General features: G+C 37.7%; 1 protein-coding gene across 1 annotated transcript; it reads left to right on the forward strand.

Annotated features, from left to right (window-relative positions):
- The first annotated feature begins 1,038 nt into the window (after positions 1-1,038).
- On the forward strand, positions 1,039-5,847 carry LOC110729319 (tyrosine--tRNA ligase, chloroplastic/mitochondrial-like). Its single transcript, XM_021909047.1, has 2 exons — positions 1,039-1,145; positions 3,871-5,847. The coding sequence occupies exon 2, from the start codon at positions 3,998-4,000 to the stop codon at positions 5,489-5,491; it is 1,494 nt and encodes a 497-aa protein (XP_021764739.1). The 5' UTR covers positions 1,039-1,145; positions 3,871-3,997; the 3' UTR covers positions 5,492-5,847.
- Positions 5,848-20,449: the final 14,602 nt, after the last annotated feature.

Genomic DNA, 20,449 nt, shown 5'->3' on the forward strand with positions numbered 1-20,449 from the left:
TTATAAAATAAGACGAATCCAACAAACGCTCTGTTCGGTAATTAGCTGGTAGCTGATTGTATTAGTTGATTTAACTACCTGATTATATTAGCTGGTTTGACTAGCTGGTTATAATTAGCTGATTTTGTAAAAGTGTTTGATAAATAGCTCTTAATTGTTAGCTGTTTTAGTGTATTTAATAGCCAAAAAGCAAATTTTTCAATAAGCTAATTTTAAATAGCTCTTATAATGGTGAACTGCTATTCGACGCTCCCAATTTACATGGTGACGCTCCCATTTAAATGTGAATTTACCGTTTTGCCCTTGTGTTAATTTGACCTATATAAGGCTCCACCACTTTGTCACATAGTATACCGAGCAGTTTAATATTATTCCCGAGGGACATCCGGAAATTTCAGGCGGATGACCCAAATTTTCCAGATTTTTTTTTAAACGTATTTACGAAAATCAAAAGAACTGTGAGCCAAATCTGTTCGCCGCCTCCCACGCCGCCGCCACGACCGCCGTAGGTGAACCTTATTCGCCTCCAATCCGCCATTGGTGTACCCTCCTTGGATTGGTGGTGGTTCTTGTTCTTTTTCTTTTTTATTTCCTGTTTTTTATTTTTTTGAATTTTCAGATTTTTTTTTTTTGAATTTTACAAAAAAAATCCTGTTTTCTTAATTTTTGAGGAGATTTTCAGTTTTTAGAGAGAGAAGTACGAGCGTAAAAAAGTGTTGTAATTGTCTTGAGTATTTATATACGGGGGGCAAAAACGGAATTTCATGAAAAAAATGCGAGCGCCGGGTTGTAAGCTATTTACCAAATACCTATATTAGCTTTTTTAACTGGGCAAACCTCTTTTGATAAGCTATTTACCAAATACCTATATTAGCTTTTTTAACTGGGCAAACCTCTAATAGGGCAAAATAAGCTAAAAACTCTTTACCACACAAGGCCAAACTCTTGTACAAATACGACTAATATTTTTATGGTCAAAGGTTTTAAAGTTTGACTCATATTTTTGCGTAAAAAATACGAGGGACAAAGGTAAGTATTTCAATGGATAAATATTGACTATATTGTCCAAAAAAAATATGAACGTCCTCCTCCTCTCTCTCAGTTCTTTATTGTAGCGCAGTCCACGTTCTCAAGCAGCTTCTGAGGTAAGTTGTTATTTCCTTTTGTAATCTTCATATCAATTTCACAATCTAGGGTTTATCTTTGATCTAATTTAATTCAATTGTCAGTTTAGTAAGTTTAGGTTCGAATTTTTGAATTATTGGTTATAATTACTAAGGTTATGAGCGATTATGTTGATAGAGTAGAAAATTATGAGCCTAATTTGATAATTGAATCAAATATGACTTTTCTCCCTAAAATTATGTGATTTTAAGATTGAATTAAATTTGATTGCTAATGTGTTGCAGAACCCTTTAATGTTAGGATTGAACTATGAAATTGGACCTCTTCTCCTTCCTATCCTTATGCTCCCTTTTGTTGGTTTTTTTCTTATCTTAGTTACAGTAATATATGGAAGTTGAAATATTGAATTAACCCATTAAAATTTCAATTGGGAATTAACACTCATATAGTAAACTGGAATCGAACACTCATATAGTGATATAGTCACATAATTAATGTCCAAATTTTAAGCACAAAACTATTTTTCATCTGATAATATTTTATTAAAATGGGTATGATAATAAAATTAGTTGGCTAATTTAGATGTTAATTTGGGTTCCTTCCTTTGTTTTTAAAGATATGCCATTAAAACTTTCTGGGATTATAACCCCATTTATAAATGTATTGCAGATTGTTGATCTATTCCATGGAGTTTATAAATCCAGGCTATATCACAGGGTTTTAATTTAACATTTAATATATAATTATATAAAAGTTTTTAAATGAAACCTAAAAATAATTAAGTTATTTATGATTTATATTATTTTGTGATTTTTATGAACATTTTTTGTTGTGGAGTTTTTATTGGGTAACTATGGACTATCTGAACCCACTTATGTATTCAACTACATATACTGTATTGATTTTAGCTAAACTTAAAAGCTTTGAAATTGAGATCAACCGGTGCTCCCTAGCATAGCAATGATTTTTTTTATCCTCACACAGTTCAAATCATTTTGTTCAATTTGATGAGTATCGTCCACTGAGCTGCAAAGATGATTCCTAGGATGCCGTACTTATTTTAGAGCTTTGAAACAATAATAATATTACTTGATGGTTTTTAAGGTGCTTAGGATTTTCATTCTGAGTACTAATTGTCTAACTTAGGCATCTAAAGTGCCCATTGAATTATAGTCCAACCAGTTGATTACAAAAACTTTTTGTGGGTTATCTTTTGCCAAATTACTTCGTACCTGGATTCAGTTGGTAAAAAGTGATTTGAGATGGTACTCATGGTAGAGGTTTTTTCTATTCCTTGAAGTAGTAGTATTAGGATTGCAGTTGAATGTTGGAGGCTGTTGTCTGAATATTCAAGGAATAATAATTAACATTGTCAAGTGTTATTTGCTCAGTCAATTTTATAGAATTTTTTATAAACTTGTAGGAGCTTGAATTTCAAGAAACTATTCAGAACTTGCAGAATACTTTAATTTTCGTTGTGTCTGGTTCAATGGAAAACATGTTGAACTGAATGTAGACTGGAAATTCCTTTTCCTTTGTTTAATTCTTTGATTGAAAAGCTAAATATAAAAGGAAAAGTGGAAATGGAGGGAAGGGGTGGAACTGTGGAAGAAAGGAACAAAATAAGTTAGTAATATGGGGGAAAATGATTCATTTCTTCTTTGCTAGAAGCAAACAGTTTCAACCCTTGGGAAATTTCACCCCTATACATTCCAAACAAAGGATAATCGGACAAACCTTTCCTATAATATATTGATTTCCTCTACGAAGTACAACTTCTGTTTTATATTTTGTGGTTCAGTGTGTAACCAATACCCAATTAGAGCTAGTTGATTCCTACATAGTTCAGTACCAGTTTTGTATAACTTTGGGACCTTCCCCTGCTTCACTAGTATTTGTTTAACATCTTGGGGTCTTATTGTTTAAAATTTAATTTTCTGTGGGAAGAAAGAAGAGAGGTGTGACGGAATGGGATAGAGGAGGGGGTAGAAAAAGGAAAAAAAAAAGGGGGGGGGGGGAGGGAATGGGTTGGGTTGGGTACTTGGGTAGTTGGGTGTATCATACTCCATCATGCTGTTGCTAGCCGTCTGCAATGGGATTCAGTGATTAAAAAAAAAAAGGGGGTGTTTCAATTATGAAGGATATTAGTGTTGGGGTCCTTGAGGGGACGGTGGCGAATTTTGGGAAGGAATAGGAGACTTTTCAAAACAAAGTTTACATATATATTCCCTTTTTAATTAATCAGTTTAGAATGCATTCTTTCTGCTTTGCTGTGTGTTTGAGGGAAAATGTATAAATGTCTTATGTGAACTCTATCATGGGAAAGGATGTTTTTTAAAAGTTGGGAAAAGCTAAAGTTGAGGGTTTCTAACTTTCAAATATTGAATTATAGGCTTCAAACATCTTTAGTTTGCTTGAGTTGATTAGAGTTGGGATTGCTTAAGTTAAACTGTTAGAGTATATGTGGTGATGTTGTTTGATATTGCCCATATATTTAAGGAGATCCTTGAATCAAAAGCATAAACTTTTGATTTCTGTCAGACTGCCCCCCCACCCCTCTTCTCCCACCCACACACCCCTCACTCCCGCCCACCCTACTTTTTTCATTCCATTCTTTTACTGTGTTTTTTTGTTCAGCTAAAATTTCTTGTATTAGTTGATAAATAAAAAGCACCAGCCACCAGGGGCACCAGCTTCTTCCAAACAACTGTACTGAACTTAATTTAATCTTTTGTCTTGTTTCAGGGTACCAAAATGTTAATTGTTATCTTCCCTTGAAAGTTGCTTTACTCTATATTTGGGCTCTGACTTTATACAACAATCACATTGCTGATTGTCTTCTGCACTCTGTATAATCTCTAAGAGTTCATCCATGACTGCAATTGTAACAGTACCAATTGCTACAAGATCCTTACTCTCTTACCGTCATTGCTTCTCTCTCCTCCCACTGTGCCCCACTAATGGAATCTCAACTATTGCCCCCAATTCCTCATTCTCTCTTCTCAAAGGCCGCCCTGTCCAAACCCTAGCATCCCGATCTCCTGAACTCACTGCCATCACCCCCAAGGACTGGCAACTAAGCCGAAATGTGGTCGATATTCTCGAACAAAGAGGCCTTATTGAATCAATCACCAGTGAAAATCTCCGCTCTGCTTGTTCCTTGAAGGATAATCATCCGCCATTGAAGGTCTACTGTGGCTTCGACCCAACAGCGGAGAGTCTGCATTTGGGGAATTTAATTGGCATAATTGTCCTATCTTGGTTCCAGAGATGCGGCCACAAACCAGTTGCTGTACTTGGTGGTGCCACTGGCCGTGTTGGAGACCCGTCAGGGAAGTCCAGTGAAAGGCCAGATTTGGATGATGTAACCCTAGAAAAGAATATTAGAGGTATTAAATCTATTTTGAATAAGATTTTGAGTAGATTTGGTGATGATAAATTTGTGATTTTGAATAATTTTGATTGGTGGAAGGGTGTTAGTTTCCTTGATTTTCTGAAAAATGTGGGGAGGAATGCTAGAGTTGGTGTTATGATGTCAAAAGAGAGTGTTAAAAAGAGATTAGAATCGGAGCAAGGGATGAGCTTTACTGAATTTAGTTACCAGTTATTGCAGGGGTATGATTTTCTTCATCTTTACAAGAATGAGGGAATTTCTGTCCAAATTGGTGGTAGTGATCAATGGGGGAATATAACCGCAGGGACCGAGTTGATTAGGAAGATTATGGCTGTAGAAGGAGCATATGGGCTTACATTTCCTCTTCTTTTGAAGAGTGATGGGTCAAAATTTGGGAAATCGGAGGAAGGGGCTATTTGGTTATCTCCTGCATTGCTATCCCCTTACAAGTTTTATCAATATTTCTTCACGGTTCCTGATTCTGATGTGGTGAGGTTTTTGAGAATATCGACTTTCCTTGAAATGGAGGAGATAGCAGAAATTGAGAGTGAGATGAAGAGACCAGGATATGTGCCAAATTCAGCTCAGAGAAGGCTTGCGGAAGAACTAACACGATTTGTCCATGGGGAAGAAGGTTTGAAAGAGGCTATTAAGGCAACTGAGGCATTGAGGCCTGGTGCTGAGACTAAATTGGACTGGAAGACAATTGAAGGGATTGCTGAAGATGTGCCCTCCTGTTCATTAGCTTACAATGAAATCTTAAATCTTTCTATTGTTGATCTCTCGGTTTTGTCAGGGTTGCTTGAAAGTAAGTCTGCTGTACGTCGTATGATGAAGCAAGGGGGACTTTATCTGAATAACAGCCGAGTTGATAGTGAGAGTAAGAGGATTGAGGCTGATGATATTGTGGATGGGAAAGTTCTCTTGCTATCTGCTGGGAAGAAAAACAAGATGGTTGTGAGGGTGTCTTGATTGCTTCAATTTCAGGGCAATCTAATTTCAGTTACAGGTATATGTTCATCTTGTTTAATTATTTTGTAGAGGAACTTGGAGGACAGTTCGTGGAATTCATAGGCATTCATTCTTATCACCAAGTTGAGATAATGATGAGCATTTTTCATGTGATTTCCATTTTCAATATATGTTTAACATTTCTGTCAATTCTTTTTGTACTCGTGTTTAATTTGTACGAGTATATGTAAGAGGGTAATTTAATGTTTGTCAATCGTCATAGAATCAGGATTTACGACTGCGAGAGTAATGAACTATAGAAGTAAGAAGTGTAAGAATAATTTTCTGAAAGACAAATTTCTGATTAAAGTGGCAAAGGGGTGAAATGTATTTCTGATCTATAAATCTTACATCATAACCCGCAATTATGAAATTAGTCTACAATCTAATCGTAAATTTCTGCATGAGAACTACAAATGAGTAACTATGGATATTTGATAGAAGTTCCTAAATAATACTAATACATTAGAACTCAGTTTGCCTATTTAAGTGGTATAAAACCAGCTCAAGTCCTTGCTTTGCAATGTCTGTAACGAGGGAAACTCTTTAGACTTTCCAGGCATCTGCACGTCAGGCAATTTCAAGACTGAAACCGACAGAATATGGTGATCATTCTGATCAGTCTCCCCTGAATTCACAGGAACTGCGGTTGAGAGATGAGTTACAGGCAATAGACAATTGGCAAGGAGTGCGTTACCTGTTGACATTACGTAGTTCTCCCAATAGTAATTGGGTGGCGGAATGTTGTCAACGAGTGCTAAATCGATGTCGAATAGCTCTTCATCCTCCTGAATTTCCCATTCTAATATTCCATTCTCACCATGTGAAATGTGTTTAGATTTAGAATCCATTTTAGCTTAGAGGAGCAGCTGATACTTCAGGTATTTAAAAGAATGTGTAAAGAGAAGGGGAAGTGGGTAAGTAGACCTATTTCAACCAATCTCACAGGAGCAAAAATAATGTTAGTTGAGTTCTTGAGGTTAGTTTTAGTGCTGCCTAATATGTCTAAATTTCAAACACTATATTAATTCCAAATCCAATCTAACATTATTTTGCTTACATAAGTATGATTCTATAGTTATATGGTGCACCCTAGTGCATACTAATTAGGTGGTCCAGACCCTATAAAATGAACATTTAGTAATGAAAAATGAATACGTGGAAAAAAAAATTGAAGTTTTAGTAATAAAAGATGTACAAGTAAAAAAAATGAACATATAATAATAAAAAATAAACATGTCAAAAAAGTGAACAGTATTATACAATACAACACTCAATTTTATACGTTCATTTTTTATAATTATATGAGCGAAAAAAAAAAAAAAAATAAAGTTTACCCTTAGGTGCACCTACTTCTATGTACATCCGAGTGTATATAAAAGGTGTTGGACTTTTAGTGGGAAGAAGTGTAGAAGGGACTTGAGTATTTATATAAAACTCACTTATACAAAAGAGTAAAATAAAATAAATAATAAAAATTGGAGATGTCCCAATTGGACATAAATTAAGCTTTGAGTATACTTTTTTTTTTCTAAAGGAAAAATGGGTTTTAAAAATCCCAACTTTCCCCGATCTTCTTTCAATAATCCCAACATTGGATTATTCTGGAATAATTCGAACTTTGGAGGTGTTTACTTTCTTCAATCCCAATGACCGATTACCTGTTGTAGGGAATTTTTCAACTCGAGCCCTACTGTGCTTCATGCTTTAGGCATGACGGCATTCCAAAGAAAAGAAGCTAGAGATAAAAGAGTCGCCAACAAGTTTTAGGAACTTGTAAACCGTTCACGAGTGCAAAGGTTACACCCCATTCATAATCACGGAAATTGCTAACTCCATAGTGGTCCGCAACCATGACTGGATGTTCGGGGATGATGGTATGAATCCAACCTAAAAGAGATTGAACCCACCCTAAATAGGCCTCTACTTAATTCTTATGATATTCATGTGCGATTTTCGATCAACATACATACATCAAGTTAATTCTAAACCTATTTAATCTACGTTGGTTGATTATCAATGCACAATCAAATCTAATATTGGTGATCACTTGAATTAAAATCATATTAACCTAAATCAAATTATTAATTATCTTATTATGTGTGATTTCAAAGACAAAATTCCCTTTAAACCTGCAAAAAGGGGCGTGATTAAGCCATAACAATAAATCATGAATAATCAAGCAACATATGATTAATACAACAATTCATCATCACAACAACATCATCAAAACATCGTTAATGGTAAGATCCTAGGCATGATACTAAATAGATTAATAACAAATCCTAGAATGTCACTAATAACAAAGTCAAAGCATTATCCTAAACATAATACTAGAAATCAAAATAACATCCTAAACATGATACTAGGAATTAATATAACATTGTAAACATGATTTCTACTCCAAAATCAAAGAACAATAATTAGGGTGATTGAATTACTCACTTTGATGCCTCAACCTTCTTGCTATTAAAACAATACACACGTTAGTAAACTTCAAGAAAGTTAAATCAATAAAGCAAATAAATCAAATATGAATTGAAATATAGATTTAGACTAAACCCTCAGAACTATCAACCTTTCACGTCGAGGTCGAAGGCAACGTCGAGTATGCTTAGAGTATTCGAATCTCGTGAATGAGGTATTGTGATTGATTTGGGAGAGTATCAAGGATGTATTTAGGCTAGCCTAAGAACATAGGAATTAAGAATTCCGGGTATTATGATGATGATGATGGTAATTGTTGGTGATCTGAAACGAGGGAAAACGACCTCTATTTATAAGGAAAAAAGAGAGTTTGGACGATCAGAAAAGATCAAAATTTGGAACGGAATAGAACTGATCTTGACGCAGGGCGACAGACTTGTCGCGGCGCACCAGACTCCATAGCGACGCGATGAAGCTGACGCGTCGCGTTGGTTCTTTCGTTCTACGATGATTTCTAAAGATAATAAAGCCGTACGGAGTTTGATTTCTAATGGGATTAGGTTTGTGAAATATATCCGGACGTCTTTTAATTTGAACGGGATAAGGACTATCATATGATAAGTTTTATTCAATCTCGAACTCTTTTGATCTTCATCTTGCGGAAAGGATAGATTAGAACCTTATAGAGGCTTCTAGAAGTTCCTAAAGAATCCTAATTGATTTAGAATTAGGAATAAGATATTTGGACCCTTACATGATCATTGGGTCGTAGGTAAGGTGGGTCCAGGCTTGGTTTAGGCTCGGTTTAGTATTTTGGCCATAACTTATTCGTTTTAAGTCGGATTTGGGCTTATTATATATCGTAATTGGACTGAGATTATGGACCACAATAATCAGATTTAGATGTTTTTATAATTTGGACACGAAATGAATGATTTAAGGGACACGAAATTAATGTTTTTGGTTTAAGGACACGAAATAAATGACTTTGGATTAATACTTTTAGGAAAGGTTATAATATGGTCAAGGCTTAAGGAAACTTACAAGACTCTTCAACTCTTTACCAAACTCGTTAATCAAAGACGTGAAAGGTACTCATCACTGGGTTTGGTTTTTGGGGAGACACAATCAGGGGTCTACAGAATCCCCCACTTTGACCGAGTTTGGAGAAACGTAAGTTTCGAAAACAAAAGTCAAAGTAAGTCGATAAGGACGGAGAATGATTCAGAACGTTCTGCGATCCTAAATCATCCTTTTTAACGCCGATACCTGCAGAAAGCGTCAGTTCTACAAATAAAGGAGTTAAGGGAAAAGAAACGTGTATCTAGGTTTGCCGAACACACGTCTCTGGGTGACATCAAATCATAGTTTATTTTGTTTGACAACCTCCACATTCTCAGGGAGCGCTGTCGGAGATTGCTACGCTTTGAGCTATCTTCTCAAGTTGGGTGACAACCTCCACATTCTCAGGGAGTGCTGTCGATGTCCACTCGTCTCTGAAAAAAAGAGCTTTGAAAGAAATGTCCACACGTCTCTGAACAAGAGCTTACTTAAGGAATGTTCACTCATCTCTGAACAAGAGCTTACTCAAGGAATGTTCACTCGTCTTTGAACAAGAGCTTTGGAAAGGATTGTCCACGCGTCTCTAAACAAAAGAGCTTTGAAATGGATGCCCACACGTCTCCGAGCAAAAGAGCTTTGAAAAGGAATGTCCACGCGTCTCTGAACAAAGATCTTTGAATGAGATGTCCAATTGTCTCTGGACAAAAAGCTTGGAATGAAAAGTCCACTCGTCTCTAGGCAAAAGAGCTTTTGAAATGTGAGAGTGTCCAAGACTTGGTGTACTTGACTCATTGTGGTTGGTTGGCTTGAGGTTGACTCAAGGCTTGGTGTTACTTGACTCATTGTGTGACTCAATGTACTCAACTTGACTCGATGTGATGTGACTCAATAACTCGATGTGATGATATGACATGACTCAATGTACATGACTTGTGTGTGCATTGTATTGTCATTTTGCTTGTGCACTTGAAAAAGCAGAAAAAGTAAAAAAATTCCGTCATTTTTGTGGAGGGTACCGACTTTCTCCCGAAAAAAAAGACGTGAAAATGAAAAGAGGTAAAGTGTTGTTGAAAAACAAAGTTTTTGAACTTCTCCAAAAGAAAAAAGATGAGTAACAAGTGTATGTATTAATCATTGTATTTCATGGTGCAAAGATTGATGATTTTATAATGAAAGTATTTGGGTAACTTAAGCGCGGAGGCTAAGTAACGCATACTTTGTAATACGATGATGATTATGATAATGAGTGATTCGAAGATGACAAGGAGCTTCAAGTTATATCAAGATTTAATGACAACGAGTTCCTAAGGAAGGATTATTCGGTTACGTATTTGTTATGTGTGTGAAAGTGACACTAAGGTTAAGCTACAAAGGGTAAGGGTGTAGAAAATAATTTTGAAAAGAGCCAAATGATGGTGACTCTTAGGCTGGGTAGGCTAATGAAGTAGGGATCAAGCCCCCAACTCTAGCTCTAAATGGATAGGGATGAGCATTAGGGATCCCTTGATATGATCATGCACGAATATGAGATGGATAATTATTATTAAGGCCGCACCCTAATGTGGGATTGCCTACGTATCCGTTAGGAATCAGGCCGAACGTAGTTCTAGCCGAACCTCGCACAAGTGTGTGTATATCTCAAGGAGATCTTTTAAGGGTTGTAACGAGGTTAGGCTAAAGATTTAAAGAAGAAAGGATAAATGCTCAAGACCTAAAACAAAACCCCCAAGGTGTGCAACCCTGCGTTTGAATTTTAGTATTTGTATGCTTGAGGTTTTCTCACTTTTGAACTTACTTTTTGTTTTTTTTTTGTATTTGAGATTTGTTCTCGAATCTTCTTTGGATAAGTGTGGGCAATCCCGATCATGCGGTCTATCACTTACATGGCATTCATGTTTCTCAGGCACGGTGCCGAGCACTCCATAAGAGACGCAATCTGAGATGTGTTCATATCAAAGACATTGGAACACTTGCCCTTTTGCACACTTTTATTGCTTTTTGAACTTTAGTAAAAATCCCTCAAGCTTGTGTACTTGGCTTAGAAAATTGCATAAGTTTCACACCATCCCATCCCAAGGTTAGGTAGATGTGGGTTGAAAAAAGAAAGGTCGATCAGTAGACGAGGCTCAAAGTGGTTTATCAAGAAAGGATTGTATATTCGAAAGGGGTAGATGTGATATGATGTGGCTACAAGGGGTGCCTCAAATCATTGGTATACCTTGTGTTTAGCTCGGCGTGGATTTTTTATTATTTTTTTTTGAATGAAATGCAATGCCTTGATCATATAAAAAGAAATAAATGCTCATTTTATTGAAATGGAAAGGGTAACAAACTCATGAAATAAATCTAAGAAAAATGATAGAGGGTGCCTATGCTAGACTTATTGAGGGAAAAGGGAAAACAAGAATAAGAAAAAAAATCATGAAATCTTGTCGTCAAAGCCTGCCTCGAACTTTGTGCTTATCATCGTTTGGCCTTCTTGTCGCTCAGAGGAACATGAAGGCAATTCGAATCAATGAGGTCTTGGATGCGATCCTTGAGAGTGAAGCATTTCTCAGTAGTGTGATCATTGCCTCGATGGTATTTGCAATAGGAGCTTGCATCCCAATTAGGAGACCGTCTCTCAGGTGCTGGATCTTGGATTGGACCAATGGGGTGAATGTAACCTTGGCCATGGAGGTAGTCAAAAGCTTCATCATAAGTTATTCCTAACGGTGTGTATTCGCCAATGGTCTGTTTTACTCGCGGCTTAGGAGTATTGAGTGTTTTCTTTAACCTTTGAAGGGAAGAAGAAGAAGAAGGAGGATCGTTCTTTTCATTCTTCCAATCCTAGCAATGACGGTTTTGTTCAATGACTGACATTCGATCCACAAGGTTTTCCACCATGCTTGTAAGCTTGACAATAGAATCTTGGAGCTTATCAATGTTTTCCTTTAGGTTTGCTGAGTTTTCCTCGGTGGCATCCACTACTAGAAAACAGGCCATTTCCGACGGCAAAATTCCGTCGGAAACACCCTGAATTCCGTCGGTAGGGGTTGTCGGAAAAACTTTTGTAGGAAAAAAGGCCATTTTCGTCGGAAATTCCGTCGGAAAACACTATTCCGATGGAATTTTTCCATCGGAAGAAGGTTTTTCCGGTACCGGAAAGTCCATTGGAAATTTCCGACGGAATTTAAATCCGCCGAAAATTTCCGACGGAAATTCCGTCGGAAACTTTAAAATAAAAAAATAAAAAAAAAGCCCCACCCACTTCCCCCACCACCAGCTCACCTCCTGCACCGGCCCTCCCCCACGCCCCACAACCCAGATCCCCACCACCAGCCCACCCCCACGCCCCACCACCTTCACAAATCCACGAAACCACCCACCAATCCCCCCTGCCCACACCACCCACCAGTCCCCCCTGCCCACACCACCCACCAGTACCCCTAACCCATACTAGGAGCCCACACCACCTTCACAAATCCACAACTACCCACCACCACTACAACCCACCACCGTCGAACCACCCCCACCCACGAACCAACAACAACATTGAAACAACACCAAAAATCGAAAAATAACAAAAAATCGAATAACAATACAATTATTTTCTGAAATTAATCAACCAAAAACAACCAAAAATCTAAAAAATAACCAAAAATCGAAAGATAAAAAAATGAAATCAAACAAAATAAATAATATACAATTATCTTCTGAAATTAATCAAATAACCTTACAATTCATACAAAAACTAATTATAATCTAGATCTAATATTACAACAACCAAAAATCAAAACAAAAAAACCTAGATCTGAAGGAGGAACGACAAGCCGTTGTCGTTGTTGCTTGGGCTCAAACCACCAGCAGAAGAGCGAGTCGTTGCTTGGCGAGAAGGAGGACGAAATACGAAACACCGAAATAGGCGGCGAGAAGGAGCTGAGGAACGAGGAACAAGGAGGAGACTTTAAAAATGGAGAAGTAAAATGCAGCAGAAGAAGAGAGGAGAGAGAAAACTAGAGAAGAAGAGAGGAGAGAGGAAGAAAGGCTGGGAAATGAAAGGTCCGTGTATTTAGATTTAGGTTTTGTTTTGTTTCTTTTTCTTTTTTTATTTAATTATAAATCCGTGTTTTTTTTTTAATTTAATTCCGGTAAACCTTCCGACGGAAATTATTCCCTCGGAATTTAAATGTTCCAACGGAATTTTCCGTCGGAACAGATTTTTCGACGGAATATTCCCTCGGATTTTTATATTACGAGGGAAATAAAATCCGTCAGTATAATTCCTACGGATTTTTCCGTTGGAAGGTCCATTTTCCGAGGGATATTTCCAACAACACAAATTTCTGTCGGAAATTTCAAAATTTCCGACGGAATTATAGTCCGTCGGAGATGGTCCCTCGGAAAATAGCCTATTTCTAGTAGTGATCTAAGAAAACTTCTTCGTCCTCTTCAATCATCGTCACTTCGTTAATAGCAGTTATATAAACTGCTTCAATCATAGGATCATCAATAGGTGTAATGACGAGAGAAGGATCAAAGTTTATTTGATCTTCTACGATGGTTAAGAACTCAGAAAGTTTATTATCATCAATCAAATCCTAGATAACTTCTTTGAGTTTCCAACATTCCTCAGTATCATGACCTCTCCCTTGGTGTGGTACTTACAGTGTCTATTAGGATCCCACTTAGGTGGTCTGGCCTCCGAGACTGGATCCTTGATAGGTCCTATGGGCATGACCAGTCCTTTGTGGTGTAGTTTATCAAAATAGCTCATGCCAAGTGGAGTAAACACTCTCTTTGACCTTTGAATTCGTTGCTTAAGAGTGTCTATATCATGTACTTCATTAATGGGAGAGGAAGAAAAAGGATGGTCGTTCTTCTTTCCTTTCGCATTGCTATTGTTAGCAGCTGCCAACTTCATAAGGTCGTCTTTGATTTCGATGCCTATATTATAGACAACTTGAAAGTGTTTAAAAGTTGATATTTCAGGTGCTTTTGGTACTTGTCTTGAAGGTTCTTGATGAACATTCTCACAGAGTCTTTTTCGTATGGGGCCTTGATCATCCTAGCAGAAATTTACTTCCACCTATTATAGAATTTGGTGAAGACTTCATTATGTTTTTGTTTCAAGATTTCAAGCTCTCTGTAATCAGTCTCTACTTGAATATTACATTTGTATCTATTAATGAAAACATGTGTAATACTATCCCAAGTAGCAATTTTCTTAGAACCTATAGAGAAGAACCATTGTTGGCATACTAGTTCTAAGGAGAGGGAGAAAAGCGATCGAGGGGAAGATCTTTTTATCAATCCCCTTGATCTCCATGGTTGTCTCAAAAGCCTTCAAGTGAAAGTAAGGATTGTCAGTAGCTTTGAACTTAGGGATGTCATTGGCAGAGAACTTCTGCGGAAGAAGGTCTTTTTCCACTGAGAGTCCCTTAGAGCTTATGCCGAGGTACTTATAGTCCTTGGAGATTTGACTTAGGCTGTCTTCGATACGGTTGATTGTCTCATGTGGAACTTGTTTATTAGGATCTTCAATTTTCTCCATTCGAATGTTGAGTCCTTTGACCATCTTCGCAAGATTTTCCATGGTCTTTTGAAGTTTGTCAACATCTTCCTGCTTGGCTACCATTGGGTTTCTTTTTCCTTCCAACCGTGTTCCTAAAGAAGATCTCTTGAATATAAGAGTTGTCTCGAACTAATCGTCCCTCTTTCCTTGACCAAACGTTGTGGAAAGTGAAACCGTGGATGTTTATTGTCAATTTACTTAACTCGAACTCGATTCAACATGCATAGATGGGGAAAGATCATGTGTATGAGGAGAATGATATGTATCGGGAAAGCATGAAAGAGGAAAGTATGCAGGGAGGTATAAGTGTGTAGAGAAAGTATGTGAATGTGGAAAGTGTTTAAGAAGGAAAGTGTGAGGTATGTAATGTATGAAAGTGATGTAAAGGGAAAAGATGTGTTTGTGGAAAAATATGGAAATTTTCGGGAATAGGATGGACCCTCAACTTCAAATGACAGAAGGGATGACTCATGCGTGGACCTAAGGCATGGTCATGGTGTGAAGAAAGTATGTACAAAGTGTGTGCAAAGAAGTGATATTTAAAAGGCTTGTGTCATGACCATGTGACTAGACATGTGGTTAGACTCATACAAGACCAGGCAAAGACCAAGTACGGACATCAAACTGGTTAATCCTAGCAGTGGGACTCGACACGAAGACACGGAAAGAAAACGGCTGAATCATCGCATAGCGATGGAACTATTGCGTGGCGTTGGCATCAACGCAGAGCGACAAGGCTGTCGCGGCGCGCTGAATATCAACGTCGTGCGTCACAAATCGAAGTGACACGCCAATAACTGGAACGTTTCAGCGATTCTTTCAAAGGTTTAAGTCTAAAGGTCTCCTAGGTCGAGCATATTTATACTAAATGAGTTCATTTTAATTAACCAAATTAGTTAAGCAAGGTCCTCTTAGCTTTAGGTTAGTATATGTAAACATATGTACAAGAATCAAACCAAAGCAAAGGGTTAGTGTAATCACAAACAAGGGGTTAGTTTAATTACAAACAAAGATATGCACAAGTAGTCACAACATGATGCAATGAGTTTGCCACCTAACCATGGCTGTAATTCTCTAAGGTCAAGGATTATGGTGTCCAAGAGGGTCCATGGTTAAGAGTCCGAACGAATCGCGCGAAAGACTTACCTTAGAAAGGTTGGCGTGATGGACAGGACCCCGTGAGTTAAACTGACCTCCATGGTTTGGTGAATTCAATAAACTCGGAGGGCACCCATTATTGCACGGAGTGTTTGTTAGGGTGGACGGAGCTTGAATTCCCAAGGGCTAAACCCATATGTAAAACACATATGGGTTCAGAAAGGTCAAAAAAAACTTAATCAGGAAGTAAAATTGTCGAGACGGTACTAGAATCGGGCGAAACACGAAGACAAAATTCTGGCGCAGAATCGGCAGATCGTATCGCAGGACAGTAGAGTCCAACGTTCGGCGACAATACTATCGCGTGACGTTGGTCACTGACGCCACGCGATGGTTCTAACGCTCTGCGGCAGTTTCTATTTTCAATTTTTCCGATTTTTCATAGCGTCTTTTTTAATTTAGTTTTGAAAAATATTTCCGGCTTTTCCTACGTGTATATCCTATGTTTTTGACGCATTACGGATGGTTTTTCCAATGCGAACCTTTTTATGCTTATGCCACAATGGTAATCAAAATTACGCACATGATATCTAGAATCTTTCAAGTCTCATTCACTCATTCTAAATCAATTGCTAAACAAATTAGGAATCAATTAGAAATCCTCCCAAGCAAAGTCGCCAAAAACTGTAGGGAGTATTTCAACTCGAGCCCTATTGTGCTTCATGCTTTTAGGAATGGCGGCTTTCCAAGGAAAATAAGCTAGAGATAAAAAAGTCGTCAACAAGTTTTAGGAACTTGTAAACTGTTCACGGGTAAGAAGGTTACACCCTATTCACGATCACAAAGATCGCTTACTCCATAGTGGCCCGGAACCATGACTGGATGTTCGGGGATGATGGTACGAATGCAACCTAAAAGAGATTGAACCCGCCCTAAATAGGCCTGTGAGGAGGGTATGCCCATCATTACGCTTTTTTATAAGAAACTAATAGGGAGTCGCCAATGAGTTTTAGGAAAACTCATAAACCTCGTTCATTCCTTTCTCCCAAGTAGGTTTCAAGGGATATTTAGCATGAATCATAAGTTTACCCATGCCCAAATTGGTCTACTTGTACCAGAAATGAGTTTCGGAGTGAGGGTCCTAAAATAATGTTCCTTTTAGAGAGGAATCGCTATTCTAGCCAAGTGCGACCTCTACTAGCTCTTCCTTTTTTCACAATTTCATTACCAAACAATATATGCAACGTGATACGTAAAACTAAGTTAATTAATTTTATTTACACACGTTAATCACATGAAGATTACATTGCAACGAATGTCGTTGTTCGTATTTAAGTCAAATTCGTGAAAGGAACAAAATAAACAAGATTCACCTTGGCTTAGTTGATAAAACAATCAATTAATTATCCAAATTCTAGTCTTGATTAACGCAAGAATACTATGTGAAATTAATTAATTAAAGTTTATTTTAGGTGATCAAACAACACTAATTAATTGATTAAAAGTTGTTTAAGCAAGAAAAGAAAGGTGATTTATCTAAGTGCTCGGGAATTTACCATATTTCCTTGCTAGATCTTCGTTTAAAACACTTATGGACTCCTTCTTGTTCGGGAACCTCCACCGTAAGAACAAACAATTAAAGGGTGAGTGTTTAGGACAAGAGGGATGATTATTTCATAAGTTCACAAAGTTTCTGCTGACTTTTAGGTTTATTACTGTGTGTTCAAAGCTTGTATTGAACCTCTTTTTATAGGGAATGGATGAGTTTAGGGTTTCGGACATTCTGCCGCAGCAGGTGGTGCGCGCAATTCAACAGGTTGCGCGCGGCTACTGCGCGCAAGTGATTAAGTCGCGCTGCCTATATGGTCTTCCGCGTGGCTTTATGGTAAGATTCAATTTAGTATTTTTATGAAATTCCGAATCTTCCGCAAGCGCATCATTGGTGGTTGCGCTGGGTGGCACACGTAACCTTGTCACTTGGGCGCGCCAGGCCAGTGCGACTCCTTGAGTTACGCGTGGTTTTTCCTGCGGCATCCCTAGATTTTAACCTAGGCACTTCTAAATCCGTCAAAATTAGGTTTAATCTTCGGGATTAGGCCTAATTGCTGATCGAGCTTAGTATAAACAAGCTTTGGTCCATTTCATTTTGGGTCAAGCTAGTTGGTTTATGTGTTTAGGCCTTAATCAATAGTCCATATGCATTCTTCACTCCAACCTAGCACAAAGATAGAATTATTTATCGTCATAGCACTTCCGGTCGGGACAGGGGACCAAAAGTAGATGTCTACAGTTAGCCCTCACTTTGATCGAGTCTAGAATAGACGATGATCAAAGTAGCCAAGGAAATGAATTCGAGACTCATTCTGCGAAGCTCCTTAGGGTTAAGGATTCTTTCAGTAGTGTTGAGAATGTCGAAACTATTCTCGATTCGCTAAGTGTTCAAGACAAGTAGCTGCTAAGACGAGAAAAGGTTTTTTATGGTTTTAGTGCGCTTAAAAATCTAGATTGACCCTTTGCTAGCATAGAATGCTTTTACAAGTAAAGGATGTCCTGGGTGATGTCATGTTATGAGAAGGTACCGAGTTTAAAAAAAAGTAAAGAGGATGATACCCTCTCAACATGTCATCGGCGGTCTAAAGTCCCCTCGATATGTCAATGAAACTTTAGTCCATGATTTTAACAAATTAAAAGATGATAAAATAGGGGTGTTTCGACATTTGTCGCCTAGCACTTGAATAAAAGATTGACATACGCTGTCAAAACAGATACTCGATGTCCACAAGATAGAAATACATTGTCTCAGGACTAGAGGCACATATCCAAATTTAGTGAAAGAGAAGAAAATCTACAACTCTCTCAGCAGTTTTGTCCACTAGATAAAAACACACGTCTCAGGACTGGGGCACGTGTCTATATGGGTGCGGCTTCAACAGGGGCCACTCTTTATACAGGGGGTGGACAGACACCCTAACTGTCCGGTAAAGCTAGAGTGCTTCCTAGCAAACCGTATTTGCTTCAACCGGGGGGCGTCTGACCCCGATGGTTCGGCGCGCTCATTGACTCATTTAAGCTAACGCCTAATGACAGAAACAAAAGTTCTTTCGTTTCTGACGGGAGGCAGATCACGTTGCTAGTGTAATTTTACGCAGCACATACGCCATACAATTTTACGCTGTATGATAACGCGGTATTTTTGTTATGGACGATAAATATACGAAAAACGTGAAATTTTTAAAAGGGCAGTACAGGAAAATGCCAAACTGCCTATGGGAGCTTTTACGTAAAGCACCGCTATGGGATATTTTAAGACGCTTCACGAAAAATATCCAAAACGTATGCTTGGGGCAGGCACAAAGCACGGTGTGCATGCATGATGATGCAATAAAAAAAACTATCAAAGAAGAAAATAAACTACAAAATGCAAAGCAATTAAAAAGATTTGATGATTCGCGCGTTATTACGTCTAACAATGCACAAAACTGTTAGAAAAAAAAAATCAAAACGGATCAAAATCCGGATACCGGTCTTTTAAATTACCAGTATCCACGCGCAACTAAGTAGGTCGCATTGTCCAAGCGCGCGCAAGTATCTGAGTTGCGCTATTGCGTCACGCGCAACTTAGTGAGTTGCGCGCAACATTTAAATCAGTAAAAAGAAGATCGAAGAGCTCTATTTCAGTTCGCTCTATCTCTTTCCTCTTTTCGCCATTTTTGACTCCTTCTCTCTCCACAAAGCTTGGTTTTTGTTGCTTTTTGAAGCCAAAGAAAGGAGATCTAACATCCCACTTGTTTTTGCCAAAATCCAATGTAAGTTTTCTTGTCATTTTTGCTTGTTTTTGGCCGAATTTGGGGAATTTCGAACCAAAAAGAAACCTAAATTTCGAATTTAGGGGTTTTCGATTCAATCCATAATTCTTGAAATTATTTGTTCCATGTTGTTACGGATGTTTAAGGAGTGTTTTGCAACAAATTTCATGAAAAATGGCTGAGTATTGAACCTTTTATGAGCATGTCTTTGTTCAAGTTCGTTCTTTACACTTTTCTTCAATTTTGAGTTCGAATTTTGTTGTTTTGCTTGCTCAATTGGTTTATAATTGTTGTTCATGAGATGAAGTTATAGGATTATGTCTACAATTATGCTCATGAATCATGTTTTGAAAACTTTGATTTCAAGAAATGGCGCGAAATGCACTTTTTATGTTTTTTTTTTTTGCCATTTTCAAGCTTCAAAATAATTGTTTGGTAAACGATAACTATATTTGGATGATTGTTATTCATCTATGAACTGTAAATTCCCAAGATTCATAGAAATAATCTCTAGAATAGTTAGTTGAACTAGTATTGGTTGGCTTTGTGGGTGTTTGAGCCCCTATTTACTGAGTTCAATTGCAGGTGTCGTAGTCCCCAAGTATTGGATGACATTCGACTTAGTATTTTGCCCTTTTTTTTTGGAACAGGTTCCGCGGGAGACCGTGAACGACATGGTGAGGACCCTTTGAGCTTTTCGAGCTGCTTATCGGAGGGCCCTTGTGGATTTGTCATGCCGTGATCATCGGATGGTTGCGGTAAATTTATTTTCTTTCTTTTTTTTTATTTTTATCAAAGTTATTACATGAATGTGTATTAATCTTTGAATTGGATTTTACAGGATGTGCAGTAGTCTTCCGGGAGCCGCCGGGCACGTTGATTCCATTATGTATATATTATTTTATTATTATTATTATTATTATAATTATTATTATTATTACTATTATTATTACTATTATTATTATTATTATT

The sequence above is a fragment of the Chenopodium quinoa genome, unplaced genomic scaffold (assembly GCF_001683475.1).
Source record: "Chenopodium quinoa cultivar QQ74 unplaced genomic scaffold, ASM168347v1, whole genome shotgun sequence".
Taxonomy (NCBI): domain Eukaryota; kingdom Viridiplantae; phylum Streptophyta; class Magnoliopsida; order Caryophyllales; family Amaranthaceae; genus Chenopodium; species Chenopodium quinoa.

Coding starts and splice junctions, on each gene's coding strand:
- LOC110729319 (XM_021909047.1), top strand. CDS start 3,998: ATGACTGCAATTGTAACAGTACCAATTGCTACAAGATCCTTACTCTCT.